Source organism: Dendronephthya gigantea, unplaced genomic scaffold (assembly GCF_004324835.1).
Source record: "Dendronephthya gigantea isolate DGI-Jeju-01 unplaced genomic scaffold, DenGig_1.0 000016F, whole genome shotgun sequence".
Taxonomy (NCBI): Eukaryota; Metazoa; Cnidaria; class Anthozoa; order Malacalcyonacea; family Nephtheidae; genus Dendronephthya; species Dendronephthya gigantea.
The window spans coordinates 2714579-2737862 of record NW_021163026.1 but is presented as its reverse complement, the minus strand read 5'-3'; the positions used below and the strand labels follow the sequence as shown (position 1 = coordinate 2737862).

The 23284-nt window shown below is 36.4% G+C and overlaps 4 protein-coding genes across 5 annotated transcripts; 1 reads left to right on the top strand and 3 right to left on the bottom strand.

The window, feature by feature from the left end:
- Positions 1 to 251: 251 nt before the first annotated feature.
- On the bottom strand, positions 252 to 5858 carry LOC114520699 (ataxin-2-like protein). The gene is made up of 22 exons (XM_028541021.1): positions 5529 to 5858; positions 5116 to 5161; positions 4938 to 4994; positions 4246 to 4317; positions 4092 to 4151; positions 3868 to 3976; positions 3718 to 3788; positions 3534 to 3590; positions 3419 to 3466; positions 3295 to 3338; positions 3128 to 3209; positions 2847 to 3060; positions 2741 to 2778; positions 2596 to 2668; positions 2290 to 2519; positions 2105 to 2201; positions 1917 to 2035; positions 1680 to 1815; positions 1282 to 1530; positions 929 to 1132; positions 509 to 566; positions 252 to 419 (listed from the first exon to the last, which is right to left on the bottom strand). The coding sequence occupies exons 1-21, from the start codon at positions 5588 to 5590 to the stop codon at positions 529 to 531; spliced, it is 2106 nt and encodes a 701-aa protein (XP_028396822.1). The 5' UTR covers positions 5591 to 5858; the 3' UTR covers positions 252 to 419; positions 509 to 528.
- Positions 5859 to 9227: 3369 nt separating this feature from the next.
- Positions 9228 to 12207, bottom strand: LOC114520437. The gene is made up of 8 exons (XM_028540696.1): positions 11926 to 12207; positions 11206 to 11277; positions 11082 to 11129; positions 10914 to 10972; positions 10762 to 10843; positions 10524 to 10652; positions 10236 to 10442; positions 9228 to 10069 (listed from the first exon to the last, which is right to left on the bottom strand). Exons 1-8 carry the CDS (start codon positions 12109 to 12111, stop codon positions 9650 to 9652), a joined length of 1203 nt encoding a protein of 400 aa, XP_028396497.1. The 5' UTR covers positions 12112 to 12207; the 3' UTR covers positions 9228 to 9649.
- A 20-nt stretch (positions 12208 to 12227) lies between these two features.
- LOC114520438 lies at positions 12228 to 14257 on the top strand. Of its 2 annotated transcripts, none has more exons than XM_028540698.1 (9): positions 12228 to 12477; positions 12661 to 12736; positions 12993 to 13032; positions 13111 to 13177; positions 13267 to 13337; positions 13494 to 13527; positions 13619 to 13726; positions 13804 to 13903; positions 14029 to 14257. In XM_028540698.1, exons 2-9 carry the CDS (start codon positions 12711 to 12713, stop codon positions 14240 to 14242), a joined length of 660 nt encoding a protein of 219 aa, XP_028396499.1. In that variant the 5' UTR covers positions 12228 to 12477; positions 12661 to 12710; the 3' UTR covers positions 14243 to 14257. The 2 variants fall into 2 exon arrangements, with proteins under 2 accessions (XP_028396499.1, XP_028396498.1); XM_028540697.1 differs by having other exon boundaries at positions 12228 to 12581.
- A 128-nt stretch (positions 14258 to 14385) lies between these two features.
- Positions 14386 to 22444, bottom strand: LOC114520436 (E3 ubiquitin-protein ligase TRIM37-like). Its single transcript, XM_028540695.1, has 31 exons — positions 22341 to 22444; positions 21774 to 21884; positions 21497 to 21534; positions 21273 to 21330; positions 21133 to 21194; positions 20968 to 21055; positions 20792 to 20860; positions 20616 to 20669; positions 20460 to 20498; positions 20298 to 20382; positions 20135 to 20202; positions 19962 to 20027; positions 19761 to 19870; positions 19531 to 19612; positions 19275 to 19351; positions 19113 to 19183; positions 18791 to 18852; positions 18532 to 18629; positions 18308 to 18371; positions 18134 to 18194; positions 17889 to 18035; positions 17586 to 17755; positions 16862 to 17055; positions 16402 to 16721; positions 16117 to 16260; positions 15512 to 15890; positions 15381 to 15439; positions 15039 to 15236; positions 14728 to 14940; positions 14604 to 14655; positions 14386 to 14477 (listed from the first exon to the last, which is right to left on the bottom strand). Exons 1-31 carry the CDS (start codon positions 22362 to 22364, stop codon positions 14441 to 14443), a joined length of 3300 nt encoding a protein of 1099 aa, XP_028396496.1. The 5' UTR covers positions 22365 to 22444; the 3' UTR covers positions 14386 to 14440.
- Between the last annotated feature and the right edge of the window lie 840 nt (positions 22445 to 23284).

The following is a 23284-nucleotide window of genomic DNA, read 5'->3' as shown; positions in this document are numbered from 1 at the left end:
TGACCAGTATATGTACTAGTACCAGTGAACTGACTGGTACTGGTTAGTTGAATGGTTATGACCAGTACTGGTTAGTTGAGTGGTTGATTATGACCAGAACTAGTTAGTTCCATCACTTCCATCATTGCAAAACTAGTTTTTCAATGGGTATGACCAGTAGCCATGACCAGTAGCACTAGTCCCGAAATAGTTCGTTCCGAGATACAATTTTGTACAAACTAGCCACTTGAAAATAAAAAAATTTACTCAATACTATTTCTTCGTACATACAGCCTACTGACTATGGTTCAAAACATAACTATGTTCAAAACAAACTCAAAACATTTGAAAATAACATTTATTTGCCGTTTTTCATTTGGACTATAATGTTTATTCTCAGACTTTGGGCTTCTTGTCTATTGATTTCCTTACAAGAAATTCTGAAATAAAATGAAAGTTATGATCATTTCAAAATGGAGTGTATTTTATTCACCGCAAACATCTCACTGAACTAGGCACCAAAGCTTACCTCTGGAAAGAGAAGCAACCTTAATTTCCTTGAAATGGCTGTGGTTGAGATGGCCTATCTAAAAATATTACATTTCTTCATGAGGAGACCAATTTTCAAGTTCCAGAATACATTCAACTCATGCATGAAATCTCTTAAGCAGCCATCATTATTAGTACTTCTTGTTAAGTACTCAAGACTGAAGTGGACATTTAAACTACTGCAATTATTTAAAAGTCAAATCAGACATTCCATATTGATGGACAAAATTCTTTTTTGAATGGTGCAGATCTAAATTCTACCCAAAACTCAGCCAAACATTTCCACCATCATTCGTTTTTCCACCATTCTTTGCATTTATTTAAATGCCCAATATTTTCTCCTTTCTCCCAGAAAGAGACCCAATTGAATGCACAAAGAAGAACCATCCAAATTACTTACTTATTATTTGAGTGGGTTGCATTTCATTGGTTGCTGGCCTCACAAGAAACACAGGGGGAGGAGTAGGCTGTGGTGGCATAACTGCTGGAGGTTGGTTAACAGGACGCACTGGCTGGGGAAGAGATGGTGTAGGGAAGTTGAACTGTGACTGTTGTAAAGATGGTGAAGTGATCTGGGGAGGACTCTGGATCATTGGCACAGCACCTGAAATAATAGTTGCACAAGTCACACCATTGGAATTAAACAAACTTTGTTTATACTGGATAGTTTCATCAGTTCTTAACTGTTCTTCCAAACTAGTTTAAAGATAGCTCAATCAACTTCAAATCAAAATTGTCCCAAGGTATACATACCATAATACATTGCATTATCAGGATAACCATGAGTTAAAGGGACCATCACTTGGTGTGGGTGTTGTTGTATAAACACTGGGTGTTGTATCCCTGGATGACGGATACCCCCAGGGGGCATATACCCCATACCATGAGGTGATGTTTGATGCATAAATTGTGGAGGGATGTGATGAGCAAATAATGGTTGGCCTGCTGCATTTGAAGCGTTCACATATCCTGTTGTTGGGTCCATGAAATCTTGTCTTATGCCTAACAAAGCCGGCAATATAATTTCATTACACATTTAGAAACCAAATTTCTCTTGAGATACACAGCTCATACACAGCTCTCCACAACATAGAATTACGGATCGCACTTATAGACACAATCTATAGTGATTGATGAAGGTCCTACTGTACCTCTGCCCCGGGGTCCATTTCTTGAGTTGATGTAAATGTTATTGGGTGGATAAGGAGAATGACTGGGAAGGAATGGAGAACTATTATTCTGGAAAGGAGATGGTGCACCATTGCTTGAAGCTGTGCTTGATGATCTCTAAAAAGATTTAAAATTTTATGAGAAATACATTAAATTTTCATTGATACTTGCACAATATATGCAATGAATTGGAAAACATTCTGCCGTCTGCGACTTACAGGGCTTGGAGTATTTCGTTTTACTCTGGGACGAAACTCTGTTGCATTTGGGTTGAGTTTTGTTTTCTTGTCAGCAGCATCTGACTCAGCTGTTGATGCATCTTCCAATGTTTGTGGCTCTAAAAGAAAAACACCTTTGTTTATCATAGAAATTTTTATATGTATTTTGAAAATCATATGAAACAAACCTTCATTCTTAACTTCTTCAGCTGTTGTTTCATTTGGAGTCTTTTCCTCTTCCTCCAAAACTTTTTTCGTTTTTCCTTTCTTCTTTGATTCCTGGAGCTAAAATAGAAAGGACAGTCAAAATGAGTAACAATTACCACAGAGCTAGACCATCTGTTTGGTTATAGAGAAAGAATTTCCATTTCACCTTGAAGTTTTCATGAAACTCTTTGAGACCATCAATAACATTATCTTGACTTCTTTCTTTTACTTGGGTCACCTCTGGGATGTTAGGAGTATCATTGGGTGCTTCACTGGATAATTGTGCTGACACTTGAGGGATAACAGGAGTGTTCTCGGGGGTGATAGCAGTGTTTAATGGAGGTTTTGATTGACTCTGGGTGGATACTGTTTCAGCTTTTACAACCTCAGTAAATGCTAACAATCATAGAAACAACACATTTACAAACTATGGATTGTCTAAATTTTCAGACTTAAATATTCTAAACTATACCTTCTGGTTTCTGGTCTGCTGGCTTTGATTCCAAAGAAATTTCTGCTATTGACTTTTCAATATTCTTTTTGACCTACAAATAACATAATTTTATATGAAAAATGCAATATATTACCAGGATATTATATGCTTACTGTGTGCATACCTGAACTGTGGGTGGCTCGTCAACCTGTTGAGTTTTCACTGGAAAAAGACAATAAAAGTTAATCAAACTACGCTTTCTTAATATTTTAAAGCCAATTTAAACGTACTTAGTTCCTTCCTTGAAGTTACGGGCGATCCAAAAGCTTCTTGTGGCATTCTCGCTGATCTCTGTTCATGTTCGGGTGGCGGTCGATCACCATGAGGTTGTCTCCAGTTTGGTGCCGATGACCTGTCCCCGAAATTTTTACTTCTCACAACGGAACTGTACAATTGCTCCTCTGACCTACCACTGTCAAGTGTGTTTCGTTCATATGGACTTTCCTAGAATTACAAGCAGAAAAGTCATTACACCAGTTTTGAAGTACATGACAATACTTGTGTAAAATACCTTGAAGATTTCTTCAGCTTTTTGTGCAGCAAACCTTTCTCGTTCTCTGTACTCTGGTGTGTCATCTTTATCAAGTTTAGTCCTGCAGAAATAATATTTAATTTTTGAACGTTACTTTCCTATTTTCAAGTTGTTTTATTCTAACCCGAAAAAGATGAAGTACTTACGTATATTCCTCCATTTCTTCATTATATGTCGACTTTACACCATACTAAAATGAAAAAAGAAATCAGTTCATTTTTTCCTTGTGTTTAAATTTTGCACATGCAATGTAGGTTTTCAATAGCTCACCATTTTCTCATTCTTTTCAAACATTTTCTCAGCACTCCAGCCATTTTCCTATAAATAAGAAAATTTTAAAATCTAAAAGCTCATTTTTTCATTTGGGACTAGTGTACAGACTTACCATGCGATGTCCTTCCAAAGTTGACTCTAATGGCTCAGCACCATCAGGCTCCCATCTCTATCAAACAAAATCATATTACAACAATTATTTGAAACTCTGGCTAAAGGATGAAAGAACGAGAAAACATACATTCTAATACCCTCTCTACAGAACCACATTGGATCCTTTTCTAAAATTGAGTTACCTCAAGTTCTCTTCTAGTCTGTCCATTCATTCTTTTATTACTGCTAATAGCATTATCTGTTTTGAATGAATCTAAAAATGATGGCAATATAATAACAGGTCTCTTGTGGTTTTTGATATAAACCTATGACTAAGAAACAAACAAACATACCCTTTCTATAACATTCCTCCAAATTGACATTTTCAAACTCAACTAAAACCCAGTCTTTATGATGCATTACCAACTGCTCAAAGATTTCACCTTTTTGTAGGACTTCATCCTAGCAGATGAACATTGTACGATGAACAATGATTGAACGATGTTTTAAATGGAAAAGATATTCATATTGATCTCTGTTTATTCACAGACTCAAATGATAACATTAAAACACTTACAACCACACCATTTTGCCTCTGTTCCTCAACCTGGTTTGCCTTTGCAAGAACTAAACTAGCCTGATTGAAAGATAAGAACATATTTCAGTACTCAAAATAATTTCCAATATTTTAAAGCTGAGTAACTCTTTAGTGTTTTTGAAAGCTGTATTACCTCTGGGGAAATAGTTTTTAAGACACCTTCAAACTGTTTTCCATTTTTGCTTGTCACTTTTGCAGTACAACCCTGGTATGAAAGTCACAAATAATAAAAAAATTGACCTTATAATACTTACATCATACTAAAGAGTCAATATTTGATCAAAAATTATGTGAACATAATTATGATAAAGCCTTAACAAATAAAGACATATCATTCTTCCAAATGAACAATGCTTGCAAGTTTGACAAGCCAGGTTGAAAACTTGGGGACTTCTTGTTCATTTGACAAAAAAACAAACAAACAAATGTCAAGAAATACTTGCTGTAGTCGATCAGACCAGCAACTACAGTTTATTTGCAAGATGAAGCAAGTTTCTCAACCTGGTTCAGGTTGACAAGGCCCCAAAAATGCACTCAAGTTTACTTCATACTCAAGTTTACGACTAAGTTGGTAAGCTCATTGTAGCGGTTTATTTGTTCCTATGCAGCATTGAGTCTACATGTTTTATTTTCTAATGTACAAAAGAAACAGAAAATGTTAGATTGATAAGCTACAACAGCTCTAAACAGGAATTGAAAACTATTTCTTTGCCCAGACAGATGCCCCCTACCAAACAATACTCCAAGCCATTATTATTATGCAATGTTGATTGACCCGACTAATATATTAACAAATATTTGTAGAAAAATAATATCATCGCTTACCACAACTGATGTAACTGCATTGACAAGCCTTTCATTCAAATAGAGACCTTCCAAGGTCTAAAATTAAAAATTTCAAGAACAACTTTAATCTATGCTAATTAATAACATTAATGATCACACAAACAACTTCACCACAATTCAATTCCTACAACAAAACTTTAAAGCAAAGCTTACGAACCTGGCTTTGCTGCGACCCTGTAGCTGAAGGAGATTTATATCTTCCCCTAAAAAATACAATCAAACTTCACTTAATCGTCGCTCATTTTAAAAGACGCACGTGGATAAAGTTAATTTCATAATATGATTCTAGATTTCGAAAATCAATATTATACCCCCAAATTACATTATCCTTGATAAATCTGTAAGACAACGACTTGTCAAAATAACAAAGAAGGCCTCTAGATACACAGGTTGTGCTTTAAACTGTCCAAAAGTGAATTGAAGTGACGAAACAGCAGATGACAGGTTTATATACAACGCCAAAACAACATAAAAGCAGTGAATTATGTTCGAAAATAAACAATACATCACGGTTTATTTGTAGTTAGGACAGAGTTCAAGGTTTTAGATAACAGAAAAAGCATTGCCTACCTGCCAGGGCCGCCTCGACTAGCCATTCCCCGTTTCATTCTTGGGCTAGCCGAGTTGCTCATTGATAATCTAGTTTAGCCTTTGTCCTTCGAACTACACCGGCCATTAAGCCATATTCCCCAGCATTATTTTCCTCTTTCTTTCAAATAAATACACCTCCGAAATAACTTACTATCCAAACTATAAATATATTCAATCACAAAGGAGTTTCATTGACCTTAAAAAAAAATAAAGGAGAAAAAGATACAATTTTCATTCGATGTTTTCTCCTCGTCGTTCTGACTATCGGCTTGCTGTCATGATCCACGCGTGTTATGAACACGTTGGGAGAATATCATTCGTGGTCATGTTTCACATTAAGCAATATGCTGATCAAGCTGATATTCTCCTCACACGTTTACCCCCAGTTCTCTGATTCATTCTCTGTTCGTGACATTGCACTCGTGACCAATATTTCACGTAAATCACGGAAATTTAGAATTTTTCCACAAAATGATTTCCAAAATTGGGTTCAGAGATGAGAGGATAATTACAGAAATTACACGACGACACTTTGCAAAAATAACAAAACATGGATATTTTTGAATTTTTCCAGTCAAATGATCAAAACTTTGAATATTTTTTACTACCCTTTCATTCTTCTGAGAAAACTAACCCGGCATAGTTGTAGATGAGGATATCTGTTTTCACAGAGAAGAATATTGGAGAGATGGTCTTCTTTAACACACCTGAAGTAGCCATTGCCAAATGTTCTAGAAAACTTGGGACTGTATTCGTAGCTTGAAGCAGGAAAATTCTCCCTGAAGCAATATTCACTTTACATAATTGTATCATTCTCATACAAACATTATTCACTCTTCCGAATCTACTGGAAATGTTTACAATGATGCATTAGTTCCAAAATATCGTAATGCGTCTGACGCAACTACCAAGACAGCCCTTCTTTTTCCGCTATAGCGGATACGACGGAATCCGCGGTTATCTCAATGAATATGAGAATTCACTTACTACCGTCTCTTTTTAATACGTAGTGGAATATCTGGTATAAAATGAGAGAATCAGAGTTCTTTTCAATTCACTTGTTTTTAAAGATTACCATGCACCAACCTCATGCAGTACTATCATTGAAATCCACGATAAGATTCAAATGGCTGAGTGTCCAGATCTTTGATTGGAGGTCACCGTGCCTTCGGAACACCTCCGCAATCAAAGCCCGCAATCAAACCTCACAAACGTTTCTTTCATGTAAAAAAATGCGTATTTTCACGTTACCTTCAATTTCTCACGTCGATAGTTTTCATAGTAAATGGCTCAGGTTATGACTAGTTGCCGTAGGTGGGAGTTGAATGCCAGAGTTATGAGATTGCACGCGTTTAGCGCGTGTCACTCCAAATATACAGGTAATTAAACTCCAGGACAATCGCGATAGTTCTTTAGCAATCACTGGAAACCCGGCTCAGTAAACTCTTAGTTAAATAAAGTTCACTAAATGATCGTTCGTGATCTATCTATACTGGACGCGAGTAACAAACCTCTCCTTCGTAGACTGTCGTAGAAAGGGTTGACTGCCATATAAAGGGCTTGAATATTCTTCAACCAAGCGATCTTAACTCTTAGTCGCTGAGTGAACAATTAAGAAGAGTTACTCAAGCGATAGAAGTCTCTAAAAGAGAACTTTATACGACTGCAATTTAAATCATTAGAATTAGAGAGTGTTTTACTTTGTTCCGGTTCCGTCAGGAACTACCTCACAATACAGACAGATTACCGGGAAATAACAGTGTAAAATTCCATTGATACTGCCTTGGACGCTATCTGAAGCGCCTTTTAACCCATCTTTTCAACTTTTTAAACGAATATTTAAATTAAAATTTAGCTTAATTCTCTCACTTTTGTTTAACAAATCAAATGCCATTTTAATGTAGTAATAAGGTTAATTTGTTTGAAGTAAACTTGGTTGAAATTAAATACATGAAGTTGGAATGGAGAAAGTTGTACAGTTGTGGACGCGGAAAATAAAAGCGGGGATAACCCATGATTTATTTTTAACACCACGAACATCGCGCCTGCGCAAAATGGTTTTGCACATTTGTAGAGAGAGTATAAAAGATGAAATTGAAAGTCAGAATGTCAGAAATAAAATATCAAGCATTCACAAAAGGACTTAGAAGAATTGAACTGTAAGTGGAACTCGTTTTAGTAATAAAATTAGTTGACCATTCCAGATATTTAGACATTTTATTTGTATATATGGCCATATATTACCATTACTTTTTCAGGTTAGTTAATATTGTTCACGTCAGCATTCTGTGCGAAATATGACAAATATGGAGACCAGAACAAGGTTAATCCCCCTGCTAGACCGTTATAAAATAATAATTCAGTACTACTAGATTTCACAAAGTGCGATTCAGAATATAACGATTTATTCTCCTTTTTCAGCTATATAAATTACAGAAATGAAAATTATTATGGCATTTCTATTGACCGTCACTGGGATGGAAGTAGCCTTGGCACGAGCGACGACAAACAGGGAGATCAGGATGATCACTCAACAAGCATACTATCGTAATTTCTATCAAACAGCATTACATGTTTCCATGAAGGTTTTTGAAACAAAAGAGAGTCTGGTAAGTCATACCAAGAAATACGAATTATTGAAATAGACCAACATAACTCAGGCACCTGGAGGTTTATCGTGAAGCAAAATTCTGGATTCCATGCATGAATAGGAAATATTTATTTTTATTTTTAAATTCAGGAAAACAAACTTTCTCATGGTTTGAAAATACGACACAACAGAATGTACAGATTAAGAAACGTATTTGAATCAGGAACTCGAAATGTAAGCAATTCACTTTCTTTCTTTCTGAGAGATCAACTTATTTCTTTCTAAGTGGTCGAATTGTTGATTCGTCGCCACAGCTGGACCATTGTACTAGTTTCATTCTGAATATATATATCTATGCTCTGTTCTATTGTTTTAGGAGGAAGATGGATTAAATTGGCAATTGAATGTATTAAGATCGTTTCTTCATCGTATCAAACTCGCAAAACGCGTGGAGCTGAAAATCAAAAGTGAAAATCTGTTGATAGATTTAACCATGATCCAGCTGAGACTAGAAAGTCTTAAACACTCGCTTCATTACTTCGTAAGTATTTTGATTTGGCAGATTTTCAACAATATTCATAGATTTCAATCATCCCTATGGAATGTGCAACGTTGAAAGACGTGCATGGGTGCGGTTCGTCCGACCCGAATAGTTGATGCAAATTAAGACCTGGGAAAAATCGCTAATTTCCTCACTTCTCACGATTATAGATGAGGTCTTTCAATATTAATATCTCAAAGACAACGACACAAATCAATTCAGAAGCTAATAACCGCTTAGAAACCTTGACAACACTGAAAGATTTACAGAGATTTCTGGTGTTGATAATGAGGGATTTTGGAACAAAACAATCCAGGAACTGAATCTTCACAATTGCCCAACGAGTAGATAGCGAAAGAGATGTATATATTTATATATATTTAGTTATTTTTTAATAACAGATATTTAATAGGCTATTTTAATCTTACTGTATATATCATCTAAATATTGTGTTATTTAAACATGTATGAAATTTTATATATATCGAGTGTAATATATTTTCTATTTAATTCGAATTTCAATAATAAAATTACTTGAAACATATAAGCAGGTTTTATTCTATGTAATCTTAATTGCTCTGGAATTATAAATAGTTACAAAATTCAACATTTATACATGATTGAAATGAGATGGAAATCTGAATCAGCCGCTCTCTGGACTAACGGAGTCTTAGTGTACGAGGATTCCAAGTTAGATTAAAGAGGAAATCAATTCTTGCAAGTGGTGAGATAATGATCAATACAGTGTTTTGCCAAAAACATTTTAACTCTGTGAGATTTAGCTCACAGATATAATCTCTAGAATTTTTTTTTTTCAGCAAAACGTCTTTAGATTGTGGAATTCGATATGTAGCGATCGAAAAACGATTTTATGAAATTCGCCCGAGAGTAATTTAAATACTATCTTACATCTATCCAAAAAAATTATCCCAAGATACCTCTCGATACAAGATATACTCCAAGATATCCATCAAAGATCCATGAAGTCCTCATCTTCCTCATGTATCGGTCCCAGTAACCTCCGTGAAACAGAGGCGTTTCTCTGTTGTTCTGCCAGCTGTCGCCAAGATCTATTTCCTCTGTTGAAATGATTCTTAATCAAACTGAAGCCAGTATTATTGTTTCTTGACGCCATTTTCTCTTTCAAGTAATAATCTCGTTCGTTCCACGGTTTGGTATACACCAAGACAAACACAAGAACGAGGCAGAGAAAGAGAAGGGACGCAACTGCCCACGCGGCGTTGTTCGGGTTGATTGATCGTTTCTCAGGCCGCAAACCATGTTTGATTTTTTGTATTAAATGTTTTTTCAGCTTCTTCGATGACCGACCATTGTCATACACAGAGTTATAATGTTCATTTAGAATGTCCATATCGTCCTCATTAGTGCTCTAATTATATTAATTAATTATCAATTAGAATCGGTTCCGTCAGAGTAATTTTTGGATTAAAATAAAGATTCAAATGAGTTTAGGAATTATTTGGGGGAGTGTTTAAGATCGCGTTGTTAGAAAAATTAGCATTTCTTTAACATCATGATAAAAATAATTAATTTACCTGGCTACGCGTTTTTGGACATAGTTTGCTGTCCAGGGGATCTGATACATATTTTGCTGGATGTAGCAAATTAAAAATGTATCCTCCATTAAGTATCATGTGACTAGCAGGAGCTCTCATTGCATTATTCTTTATCCAAGTTTCACTTGCTGTCTCATTCACCTTTGAATCCGCATAGAATGATGCCCAGGCAACCATTGCAATTGGCTGAAGTCAAGTGATAGAATAAACAGAATAAATATGATCCTGAATATATTTGAAAATCTTGATGGTACCTGGTATACCAACCTGGCTGATATTCAGATGCTCATATGGTGTGACAATGTGCTTCCACATACATTTTCTTGCAATGCTACGCAGTTTGTCAATATTTTCCTTGCTTGTGCATGGATGATACAGAAAGACCACAGCTCCATGCTGGAAAAATAAATTGAAAGAAATGCTTTCACATGATGACATACAGTGAACAAGGAATTGAGCTTTCAACCCAGTGTTCTGCAAGCAATATTTTAGTGAAAATACTTACCTGTAGTAAATGAATCCACTGGGATATTGGAAGGTAACTATAATCACCATATTTTGGTAATTGAATCAAAATTTTCTTATTCCTGAATGATGCAAACATCAATTTAATGAAATATACAAGTGCAAAACTGAACCATCAACATAAGAACTTACTCATTACGCAGTTGGGTTGGCCTTTTACAATGCAAAGGATTTAAATGGCAAACATATGGCTAAAGGAATTGGACACATAAATTGAGTTATGCAATATTCTTAGTTAAGAAAATTCAAAGCAAGTTATTCTACACTTGTTGCAAAGAACTATTATTTTAAAATGCTTACATCATTATCAGTGTAATATACATAGACACTTGTGTTGGCATAATGCTTCTAAAATAAAACAAACAGAGAAATTAGGCTGCTACTCAATATCACAAGTACACACTGTTGTGGCCTAATGTCCTACCTTTTGATTCTTCAAATGAATGTCAGTACAGTTCCAAGTTTTATTGATATGTCTGGTTGGATAAGAGGAAATCTAAAATGTCAAAATCACTTTATAACAACTGTTATATAACCGAGCCAATATGAGTGTAATATTCAGGAAATTGGTTCCCTGGGTTCATCCCCACAAGGTGATGAACAATCATTATCACTTTAGCCAGGATACATGTCAATTTTAACAGCAAATTTTAGCTGTGTTCGCACATAAAATTCTCAGGATTGACATCATGTCAATACAAAACACTAGCTGCAACAATAGTTCATATTTCACGAAGTTTTGACCAAATTACACACGCGTTAGCCACATTTAAATTTCGTATTTTGTGTCTTAAATATTAATGTGACTTGCAAACAAGCTGCCGTCTTCTGCTTGCTAAAAAAACCCTCAATTTTCCTGTTTGAAAAACATTGGATTATTCTCAATACTAGACTATGTTTCTTTACTGCACTAGCATATTAAACTGCTTTTCCAAATTTTAAATTAGTTTTGCTGTATCACTGACAAACCGCAACACACAAGCAAATATATTATTGTATCCAATTATTTATATAGCAAATAATTTTAAAAACCCATCCCTACATTTTAGGCAGCAGTTTCCCCCTAGAAATACTAAAATAAAAAATATGGATTCTTGGTTTTACATCCTTAAAATAAATAGCACATAACTAGAAGAGATTTTACCGTAGGACGAGGTTTATCTTGTGTTTTTGGTTCCGTCAGCTGTGCAGGAAGCACTTTTGATGTCGGAAAACCATGCTCAGAATTACTTCGATTTAGCGCAATTCCTGCTGTTAGACACCGCGTAAGAAAGAGAAAAGAGAGAGGAAGTAGTGTCTTCCCAAGAAAATCTGCTCTAAGTTCACCCATTAGTGAATTTATTTAAAGAAATCGACCACAACATAACGTCGGCGACTCATTTTGCGTATTAGTATTTCTGTATCTCTGAGACCTCTCTTCGTGGCTGACACGAAGGACCACTTTAAAACACGCGGGAACAAACAAAAACATCATAAGTTTGAAGGAAGATTTTGAGAAAATTACTTGCTGTAATGTTATCTGCGTTAGACAATATTCTCGATTTCATATTTCGAGCAAGTATAAGGAAGTTTTTCTCGTAAACTGTTCTTGTAAAGATAATCAGACACCCTGGAAGAGGAATGAAGACGTGGCGCGTGGTGTCCACGAATGCTGAGTAGTATACTATTTGGAGAATATGTGGGCTGTTATCAAGAAGTACTTTCCTATAAAATATGTTAACTTTTCATATTCAAAATTGGCATTTATTCATAGAAAAAATGATCGCATATTTCCATTTCCGTGGATACAAAACTTGCATGGTATGAAATTAGACTATAGAGAAGTCATAATTATGGAGGATCTTGCAGCAGTTGCATGAATGTTTATACTTTTATTTAGATGACACGAAACCCTCACCATTTCTCCACAAATTGTTGGGCTTTTTCATTATGAATAAAATCCTTAATAATGTCAAGTAAGTTGTTTGAAATGTTTTGTTGGTTTCAGTCAAACATTGACAGGCCTCTCAGATATTTATGGTTGGCATAAAGGTTAACAATCGTCAATCAATGCACTCTGGTGGAGTTCTCTGGTAGTTATATGGTTATATGATTGTCGATTGATAACTGGTCAAGTTGCTCAGGCTGTTAGAAATGTGATTATTCTTCTTGTTCATCAAATGCGAGGCAGTTGTATTCTGATGGACATCTTATTTAAAAATGTTTTTATAGTGCACCATTCAATAAGCAAGAATTCTTAAAAGGAACACAGGTATACAGATCCATTCTCAGATGTAATTTGCCAATGGTTAAATAGATTACCAATTATTTATATATATGCTCATTTTAGCTTGCTGTTGGTGCTGTTTCAAATGCAATCTCAACCAAAGATGTAACAAGACTTCAAGAAATGATGGGTGAAGACTAATAGAAAACTAATATTTATATCTTTCTAACTTTCTTTCGTTTTATTTGTGCTAATTTTAAAACATTCTGCATTCTTCAGGCACACGTCTCAGCCAGTGTTACAAGAATGCTTTTTTTACCTTGTCAGAAAACAAACAAAAGTTAAACCTTGTATGTGCGAGGGAAGCAAGTTTGATTAGAAAGTCTCCTTTCAAAATGCAGAACTATCTTCCTCCTTTTCTATTTTCACTTTCATCATTTTGGTGTCTGCTTGAGCATCCACTTTTTCTGTGATGGGCCCTCATTATATCTGCCTATTTTTTCCAGGAATTGGAGGAAACAAAAGTAATTGACATTACAGGTAAAAAATTGAATCGAATGACTCAAGCCCACAGTAACAACTATGATATATATATCGATTCATTTCTTACTTACTAACAAATTCTTTGAAGGTGTTAAATCCATATTTGGAAAGGCAGATCCTTCAGATAAGCATATCCTAAGAGTTTGTGGCCAAGAAATTGTTGGAAGTAAAACAAAACTTCAAACTGTTATGGAAGGTCATTCACATTCCTACCTTTAAAAAATTGTATTTTATTCGAAGAGCCACAATTAAAAATTACATCTTCGTTTATAGAGAGTAATTCTCCTTGGGATGACTCAAAAGATATTGGAGCAGACGCAGCTAAACTTGGAGTAACTTTTCAGATTAATGTTAAATTTAAAACCCTTGAAAGGTTTGTGTTAGTGAATTCTCTTCACTTCCTTCACCTAGACCTGTCTGCTACTTCATTCACATAAGAAAGGTATTCAGAAAATATAACAGAAAGACCTTGATTCAATCTTTTTCACCTTATTTTAGATTTTCCATCTGTTCAAGTGGAACAAACGAGGTAATTTCTGGCTCTAATGAACTTCAACAATGCTATCATGTCTGGACGTTTGAAAGTTTCGTTGATTGGCTGACATTTGACAGAGAAACGAACGAAAGTTATCCTATATCATGGCAAATATCAGATATGGACAAATTTATTGAAACAAACTTTCCTGACAACTCACCTGATACAATAATATAAATAATACAATATTAAATATTTTCATATTCTATTGGGAAGAAAATATTTACATGCACTTACAAATTTACATCAACTCTTAACAAAAAACTTTTTTCTACCTTTTTAGAATTATTTCAGAAATATATTAAGTTATAATAGTGGTAGTCTATGGTTTTATCATTCACACCTCTGTAGTATGACCTACATGATCAATTCTCCTCAGATCACACTTGCGGAGTTGTTATTTTCTTGTGATCTGGGACAGAAGAAGAAAATGAATGTCTGTAATAGTGTAATATTCGTTTTGAGGCTGAAATGAGAATAGTTGGATTATCCCAGTAGATGGGATGCTGTTTGTTAAAGTCAAAGTAAAATTACTCACCCATCATTTTGTGGACTAGCTCCATTCTCCTCGTTAAGACGATGAGTCATCTCTGAATTTTCAAGAAGAAAATACTACATTAGCTCCTTATTAACCTGATTTGAGGAAAGATTGTAATTAATACCTGTATTACTTGCATCCAAAGGATGGTTTTCAACTTGTATTCTCATGGCAGAAAGGTTTTGTAAGAACTCTCGTAGCGGCGGTGTTGGTCTTGATGTTGTGTTTGATGATGTTGCGATGTTGTGTTGCGGTGGATCTTCATCATCCTCACTCTCGCTTGTGTCTGGGCATCTGAGACTCAGATGTTTTTGGAACTTCGTCTTACGACGGGCATCTGTCAAGAAAAAATGAACACAAGAAGGTTTGCACAATGGACGTTGTAGGTTCATCGTATTTGTAAGCTTCTAGATAAAGGTAGTTTAGTTCACCAACCACTGTCATCATCTCCAAATGCTTTAGCGTAGTCTCTGTCCAAGGTGATGCATCGTGGACCCAAGGCTTTGTTGCTGCACCTCAAAGCCGAGTTCATACTTGGACATATACAACCTTCTTTATCGTTCAGTTTGTTCTTCAATGAATAATTCTGAGTTCTTTTCATTTCCTCGAGAACTTTCGATGTCCACTGTAGACCTGAAGGAAAACGGATGAACATTCTTCACATCTCAATCTCTCCAATCAATGGCTCCATTTCTTGGTGTTTTTAACATAACTTAACACCATAACTGATCGCTGTTATTCTTCAAAGATTCTATCAGGTTGACTAACAATACCCACCTTCCCGTTCAAGGCTGTCAGCACACGTTTCCTCTTGTGTGTTTGAATCAACTGAAGAACTGTTGGGTATAAAATATTAGACTTGATGATTGCATAATCCATTTTTGTTGTACACCTCTCACATCACTTACCTGGAGACATAAAAGTCATCAATAGTTCTATTTGTTAAATTCTTTGTCTTATGAGATCGTCTTTTACTGGATGATTTTCCTCGAGTTTTGCTCGAAGCAGAAGAAGGAGTATCGCTCAAACTCGTATTCTCAACTAGTTTCTTCAATTGAAATGGTTTGGCTTGGTATACGTCAGGATTATCTTGTGCATTTTGCAATGCCTCAGACATCATCACAGTCTCACTGCTGCTGGTCTGAGCAACAGAAGAACTCGTTGGCTGACTATCAGGACTAGAAGGAAAGCCAGAGCGACTTAGTGATGTGGGTGAGCTTGTTGGTTGAACGCTGCTAGTAGGGCTGCTTGCATCGCTGCTTTTGGACACTCCGTATCTTCGAGGACCTGAAAATGTTGTCACGATATTTTAGGACAAACATTATTGTATTCTCAATAGAGTGAAAACTTACACCACTTGACACCCTCCCCCCTTTTTTCTTCCATTCTAACTACCTCCCCTCTTTCTTTCTTGCTACGGCCCTGATCTTAGAATCAAACAGGGGGAATCTCTTTCTAATGAGAGTGAGGCTAAAGTCAAATCTAGCAATCATCTCGTATGCACTTGGCTTACCTTGCGAGCCTGAGTGGTTTCCTCCTGCAAGCTCTGATAGTTGCACTTGCCGTTTTCTCAACTCTCTCTCCCACTTATTTCGCATGATTTTTGCCCAGCGGCTGTTTCTTGGAATGTTTGGAGGAAGGAATGGAAGAAATGGATCTGAAGAAATAGAATTCACGCATGAAACAACTGATCGTTGATTGACTGGATTTAGAGAGCGTTGTGTTGAATGAAAGACTACAGTTGAGCAACGATATCGCAGTTAAACCGTCCCTGTCAAAGAAGTATCAAAAGTCATACCATCAGGGCTTAGAGGTTTCGTTAACGGGTCCTCCTTTTCCTCACGCTTTTGACGCGACATTTTTTGCGCTGCACTTTTCTTCGTGTGTTTCGACGAGTCACAGGTTTCCAGTCCTAAATTATCCAACAACGCACGCTCTTCCTCGTCAATCACGAGTTCCCCAGCACTTAACACGGCATCGACGTCATATTCCGGGATATTCCGAAGACGAGGCGGAGGTGTTGCTCCCAGAGCGATGTGATTTAGCTGAAAATCTGCTGCCTCAGGCTTTGTCCAACCCCAGGGATTCTCAACGGTCGCCTCTCTGACCCATCGTAAACTGATAGGAAGAACACAGACAAGTATGTTAGTTACCAGAGCCCAGATTGCGGAAACGTTAGAATTACCATCAGGAAGGACTCAAAGGTAGCGGGAGTGGGAGTCAGATCTAAACAGCGCTGTTATATTTAATAAAATAACCTTAGAGCTTCAGGTTTTGAGAATGTCCGCAGCCAGTGCTCGCCATAACTTTGTTCATTTGATGAAATTACTTGTGATCCATCAGATGGTCCACTTGGCGTATTTCTTTCAACCTTTTTCTTTGTTTCATCAGATTCCTTCTCATCTTTTGCTCCACATTCTTCTTGTTCATTCACCCAATCTTCTTCAGGAACCTGAACAAAAACAAACTCGTTCACGCCTCTGTAAACTCGACGACATAAAGACAGCGGATTTCAGGCAAAAAGAAATAATTAAAGATGTTGATCCTCTATGTTTGTGTAGCTCTGAGAAGGACTGTTGTTGTTGGCGGTGTGATGAATGACGTTTCCACCACCTGAGGATAGTCATCTTCATAGAAATCATTCAATATTAAACGAGGCCTTGATAATTCCTCATATCCTGCGAGAACCGAATTCAATAATTGTTTTATTATTTATTTGCAAAAATTTTGGGCTTAGACTAAACGCTTGCGTTGTAGACAAGGAGACATATGTGACGTCATACCGTGCAATAATTTTTTTCATATCTGACGAAGTGACGTCAAACGTGCAATAATTTTTTTCATATCCGACGAAGTGACGTCACTGTCCAAATTTGGGCAGCTGCCGAGCGGATATGACGATTTCGCCAACAGCTGCTGGCCAATCAAAACTCTTGACTCATTTTCAATAAATAATAAAACAAGTTATCGTTGATTACGTACCTCGCTATCATCTGCAAGTTCAGAGTCTCCTAATAAACCAGATTCCTCTAAAGTCTCATCATTCGTGTGATCAAGTAGTGGCCCTTCATCTTCCTCGCTGTCCTCACTATCGTCACTGGAGTGATCGCTACACTCTTCTTCACCTCCCTCGTTTGTCTGAGAGATTTGACCTGAAAGCCACGTAGACCTCGTTAAAGACATAGATCACTACTCTCTCTCTAGAGTTTCATCTACATGACGTTCCTCGTACCCGCTGTAACCAAGGTCCCACGCCTCACGGACGAATATTTCTTAAACACTCACCAGTGGCACTTTCAACATCAATAGCAATCGACTGTGTTGTTTTAGGTCTTCCAGAGGCGGTTACTTTCGATGGAAATATTTTGCTTGGTGTAGGCTCAGCTTCAGGCTCTTCAAATGTCTGTTCCAATAACGAGCCATGACTATAATCTAAAATTCAGAAAATACAGTCAATACCTGGCCACACCTTGGAGAAATGCCAGGGCGATGTAACACACTTTTGACATGTATTAAAAAGTGAAATGTACCCAGCAATCCAGGAGCAGGTGATGGATTTGTATTATTCTTTGCTAGTTCTTCCATCAGACGCTGTAAGATCAAAGATAAACAAACAATATTGGCAAATGAAGATCTTGTGTTATTCTTTTACGACAAACTATCATAGACAAAAATATCATAGGACATATAAGTGATAAAACCACCTCTTTTAATCTTTCGATCTGTTGAAGATGTTGTTTCTTTATAGCAGCTTCTTTCTGTATATACCTAGAAAATACAGTTTGAAAAGTAAAAGTAAATCTCAATGATCTCTTTATCGAGCAGTTTTGGGATCTCAATGATCAAGGACCATCAACATCGTGTCTGTAGATATGAGTTTGGGTGTGAAAATTGAAACCAGCTAAGGCTCTGTTGAAAACATTCATACCATTTCTGCTCCTGGCTGTTTTGAAAGTATGTTGGCGCTCTGACGTGAAATCTCAGTATCAGAGTGTCGTTGGTCATATTGAGGTAACCTTCATCCGCCTAAAGGTCATGTAAAGTACTTTAATATAAGAAAAACACGCGAGTTAGGATTGTCAAATGCTCTTCTAACTGAGCTACTAGGTAAAGACGGTTCGAATACGTGATATTTCCTTAGGCGAGCTCATGCCTGAGCAATCGTAGAGAACAGTTTTTATACTAACCAGAAGATCAAGACGGAAGAACCTGTTGTAACCCCAGCACTCGCCCACCTCAAACTCTGATGCTGCAATTTAAAGAATCAAAAATATTATCCCCCTGTGTACCCACGAGCTTCACCAATCAACATGAGAGTTTTCAACTAAAATGGGGACTCTCCTTTCACAACATTATCCACCAACATCCATCTATATCAACCTCAGTTCTCCTTATATCCTATAACTCTTCTTCGACTGATACAGAGAAGTTTAAACAAGTCTTATACAATCAGTTGACTGGTCAATAGTCCCACAGTTAAGCTAACTCGCATATTACACGTTCTCTTACCAAACTCTCGTATGATATTCTTGCTTGAATTAGGAGACGAATGGTGGACTAGTTCAATACGATATTCATATCTAAAAAATGAATCACCGTTCCTCAGTATTAACCTGATGTCATATCTCAATAATATTAAGACAGGCCTGATAATTATGCATCATGACTTACTTCGCTGGATCTGGAAGTCCTTCATACAACTCCAGAAATATAGAAAGATAGTTTCCTCGCACAACACCATTGCCATCCTAAAAAGGATATTTTAAACCATTTTGAAGTATTTTCAACACCATCAGAAATAAATCAATGTACTGGTATGATATGATATGATAATTCATTGTATGGTTACGATGAGAACGAGATAAGTTTCTGACTTGTTTTCTGTTTGTTTCACATAAAATACCGATTTCAAGAATGGTAAACTTACAGGATACACTTTAAGTCTCCAACACAAACCATTCACCTCCAAACAGTCGCTGTAGACAGGATCTGCTTTTCTCCTCACAGAACTAGAAAACAAATTTATATTTCATATTTATTTCCAAACAGGCTCCAGCCTTGTAACAGTCTAACAATGAAAATATTTTATTAGAACTTCTTGAAGTGCAACTCACTACAAACATAACCTAATGCTCCAATTTTTTTTAAAGGTTTTACCTAAAGTTTGTGATACAGAATGTACTTGTTTCAAAGAGTGGCACAATTTCACTTGTGAAATCTGCTGGAATAGGTGGACTGACAAATGAACCAATTGGTTTCTTATGGATCTACAGTTAAAATATACAATGTCCCACAATTATCAAGGAAATCTTAAGTATATAAAAGCAACAGGAAACATAGAAAGTTATAACAGCAAACCTCATTGAATTTAACAAGAAGATCACCAGTGTTTGTTATCAGTTCGCTTTTAGAGCAGGAATGAAGCTATATGAATAAAAAATATGTATCATGCAATCACTAAATTGTGTAATTTCTAAATTATGTAAGTCCATGCATGGTGAGTCAACATGTAGAATATTGTCTAATCTGACCTGATCTTCAACTTCTTGTAGGTGAGACTCCAGTAATTCTGTTTCGTGGATCAAAGAATTCTTTTGACCTGAAGTTAAATAAGAGACTTTTTAGTCTAAATGGAGAAATGCAAGAAATGTGACTTCACATCCAAAAATGTTGAATGTTGTAAATAAAATATACCCATGAGAACAAGCAGTTTGCTCTTCAACTGTGAGTCCAATCTTGCAATCATGAGTTCAACAGCATTGTGAATTTCACGAACACGCTGTCAATTAAAACATGACAAAGATTTTTAAAAACTTTTCTTTCTTGAACAAATTTCATTTCGCAGCAATTTCATACCTCTTCTTTGCCTTCCCTCAGACTCTCAACATTTCTTTCCTATTGTAAAGTATTTAAACACTCAGTAAACAGTGCAATGAAGGTCCATGTTAACAGACCAAAAGCTTTGCAGTATTTCAACAAAGTTGATTAAAAATGATCATTAAGTAAACTTACAACTTCTTGAACGAGGCTGATTAGTTCCATGAGTCTTCGCCTTAACGATGCCACCTAATTGGCAACAATATTTGTAATCACATCCTCCTTAGATTGGCAATTGATTTTGGCATAATAAGCTAAGATGGATTTGAATGAACAGACTGAGCTACCGGTACAATAATTACTGTCTTTACCTCATCAGTGACCAGTGAAACATGTTGATCATAGACTTCATCCAGCTGTTTAAAACTATGGCCAGAATGCTACAGAATAATACAACTTCAATTGTAAATTTTTTCAACTAAATTTCAGGTATTCCACCCTGAGTAATTTTGTGATGATTTCTAAGGAGTTCTGTCATGCGACTTACCTGGCCTGCCCATAATGCACACTGATGACAAATACAAATCTTGCAAGTGCAACAGAAAACACTTAGTTTTTCATTGTGTTCTTTACACCTAAGAAATAGCATTGGTGTTGCAAGTTAGTTTGATATCAATCAACTATTCATTTGTTTTATTTGTTCAATCTTTACCAATCTTTCTCCTGTTTAACAGCTGGTCTTGCCTGAGCTTGCTGTTGAAGCGATGTTAGCCTCTATTGGAAAATGATTCTGTCAATACTATTGTCATATTGAAACTATTGTCAATACAGTAACAACTTTGGCAACAGCACCTGAGTAATATCTTCCACCCAACGACAATGAACCATCTCCGATAACTGTAGTGTTCCTCTAATAAATATGATAAGTTTGAAATAACCAAGTGTTTTCCGTGGAAATTATGTGAAAATTTTCGTTGAAATAAATCCAAATATAATACACCAATTATATTGTAATTTATTGTATCTACCTTTTATCTTATACCATCATAAAAACAAAGCCTAGAACTTTAACCTACCTACAATGTGGACAAGTTGACCTTTCAGCCATCCATCTCTGAAGCACAAAAATATATATTTCAACCCAAGATGAAGTAATGTTGTTGCTTATTTACTACGTCTGTCAGGGGGCAGTTATTCCCTCTGTTATGAGAAGAAGGATAAGAGGATATAAATGAAATTTGGGGGGATAATCAAGAATCAATGACCCTTGCAATCCATACACTGTCACTCCAAGAGTGAGTGTAAAGATTCTGGTTGACTCTTTTTTATTAGATTTCTATTATAAAACAGTACCTGAATACACGCCGAGCAACAAAGTTTAGAGCAATGTGGGCACATGCGAGCATCTTGTAATTTCTCCATACAAATGAAACAGCGAAAGCATCGAAATACTTCGCTGAGGACCTGACAATTTAAATTGTTTGAATATTAATAAAATGTGATGGTAATGCATTATCTAACTTTACTTTCGCTAATGTATTGTGGTCAAACATGAAGTTATCAGAGAAAATATTGATAGTACTTTTCATTACACATATTAGTGATAGTCCGAACTCAAAACTGCTTAATATTACGATGAAAAATCCAGCCATTCGTCTTTGTTTTTGGACGTAATTGTATATTATACATTGTTAAATGATACATTGGTACATTGTTAAAAGATATACTGGATTATAGATCTTAAAATGGGTTATACTAACTTACTGTTAAAACTAGAGTTTGACAATTAAAGTAGAAAAAACAACTCTTATTTATATATAAACAATACTTCGGCTGATAACTTTTTTGAGTTTTCAAGCATAACTTCTCCAAAATTTTACCTACTTTAGATGTCTACTTTGTAAAAAAAAGAAAGAGTACCTTAACGCCTTCCTTCTTATCCATGATTCAAAATATTTCGCCAAAGCCGAGACCCTGCAGAGTTTTATTACGTGATAGAGAAACTAACAACTACTTCAAGTGATCCGCCATTTTGAACTGACCGCGCATGGACTAGAACGAGTATTTAAAGCCCATCATTTGACCCTAGAGGGGGGTGACTGGGGGTGACGAGGGGCGTCATCGATGGTGAAGTTCGAGGGTAAAGATATTATTAGTCTTGTTCAGCGAGCTCCACCACCACCCTGAACCTATATATGTACATTTTAATGCAGGAATGTTGCAAGTTATGCGCTTGCATTTCGCTCACTTGGTGAGCCAGTTGATATAAACCCAAACCTTCACTGTGGCACTTTCACCTCACTTCCACCTTATCTCACTTAGCCTCACCTATAAACATCACATAACTCACATTACTTCACCACACCTGACCTCACCTCACTTCACAACACACCTGACCTGACTTCACAAACTACCTTACTTCACCACACCTGACCTCACCTCACTTCACAACACACCTGACCTGACTTCACAAACTACCTTACTTCACTACACCTGACCTCACCTCACTTCACAACACACCTGACCTGACTTCACAAACTACCTTACTTCACCACACCTGACCTCACCTCACTTCACAACACACCTGACCTGACTTCACAAACTACCTTACTTCACCACACCTGACCTCACCTCACTTCACAACACACCTGACCTGACTTCACAAACTACCTTGCTTCCCCACACCTGACCTCACCTCACTTCACCTTACCTCACTTCATGCCTTCACCTTACTTCACCACAGTTCACACCTGACCCCCTCCAATTTTACACTACTAGCTCACTTTATCAATCAGTTTTCCCAGTTTATATGCAGCCAAAGATATCAGTGAAACTATGTTTTAAAAACAAATGTCAATGGATAT

Excerpts from the sequence above, each read along its gene's own strand:
- LOC114520699 (XM_028541021.1), bottom strand. The coding sequence starts at position 5,590 with ATGAGCAACTCGGCTAGCCCAAGAATGAAACGGGGAATGGCTAGTCGA. Across the intron at positions 4,318-4,937 it reads ATGCAGTTACATCAGTTGTG|GGTTGTACTGCAAAAGTGAC; the intron begins GTAAGCGATGAT and ends CTTTCATACCAG. Across the intron at positions 567-928 it reads GCAACCCACTCAAATAATAA|ATAGGCCATCTCAACCACAG; the intron begins GTAAGTAATTTG and ends TAATATTTTTAG.
- LOC114520437 (XM_028540696.1), bottom strand. The coding sequence starts at position 12,111 with ATGGGTGAACTTAGAGCAGATTTTCTTGGGAAGACACTACTTCCTCTC. Across the intron at positions 11,130-11,205 it reads TTCATTTGAAGAATCAAAAG|AAGCATTATGCCAACACAAG; the intron begins GTAGGACATTAG and ends GTTTTATTTTAG. Across the intron at positions 10,844-10,913 it reads CCAACCCAACTGCGTAATGA|GAATAAGAAAATTTTGATTC; the intron begins GTAAGTTCTTAT and ends TGCATCATTCAG.
- LOC114520438 (XM_028540697.1), top strand. The coding sequence starts at position 12,458 with ATGTGGGCTGTTATCAAGAAGTACTTTCCTATAAAATATGTTAACTTT. Across the intron at positions 13,727-13,803 it reads ACTTCAAACTGTTATGGAAG|AGAGTAATTCTCCTTGGGAT; the intron begins GTCATTCACATT and ends CTTCGTTTATAG. Across the intron at positions 13,904-14,028 it reads AAATTTAAAACCCTTGAAAG|ATTTTCCATCTGTTCAAGTG; the intron begins GTTTGTGTTAGT and ends ACCTTATTTTAG.
- LOC114520436 (XM_028540695.1), bottom strand. The coding sequence starts at position 22,364 with ATGGATAAGAAGGAAGGCGTTAAG. Across the intron at positions 18,036-18,133 it reads ACCTGCTCCTGGATTGCTGG|ATTATAGTCATGGCTCGTTA; the intron begins GTACATTTCACT and ends TCTGAATTTTAG. Across the intron at positions 14,478-14,603 it reads GCTAGTCCACAAAATGATGG|ATCACAAGAAAATAACAACT; the intron begins GTGAGTAATTTT and ends CTTCTGTCCCAG.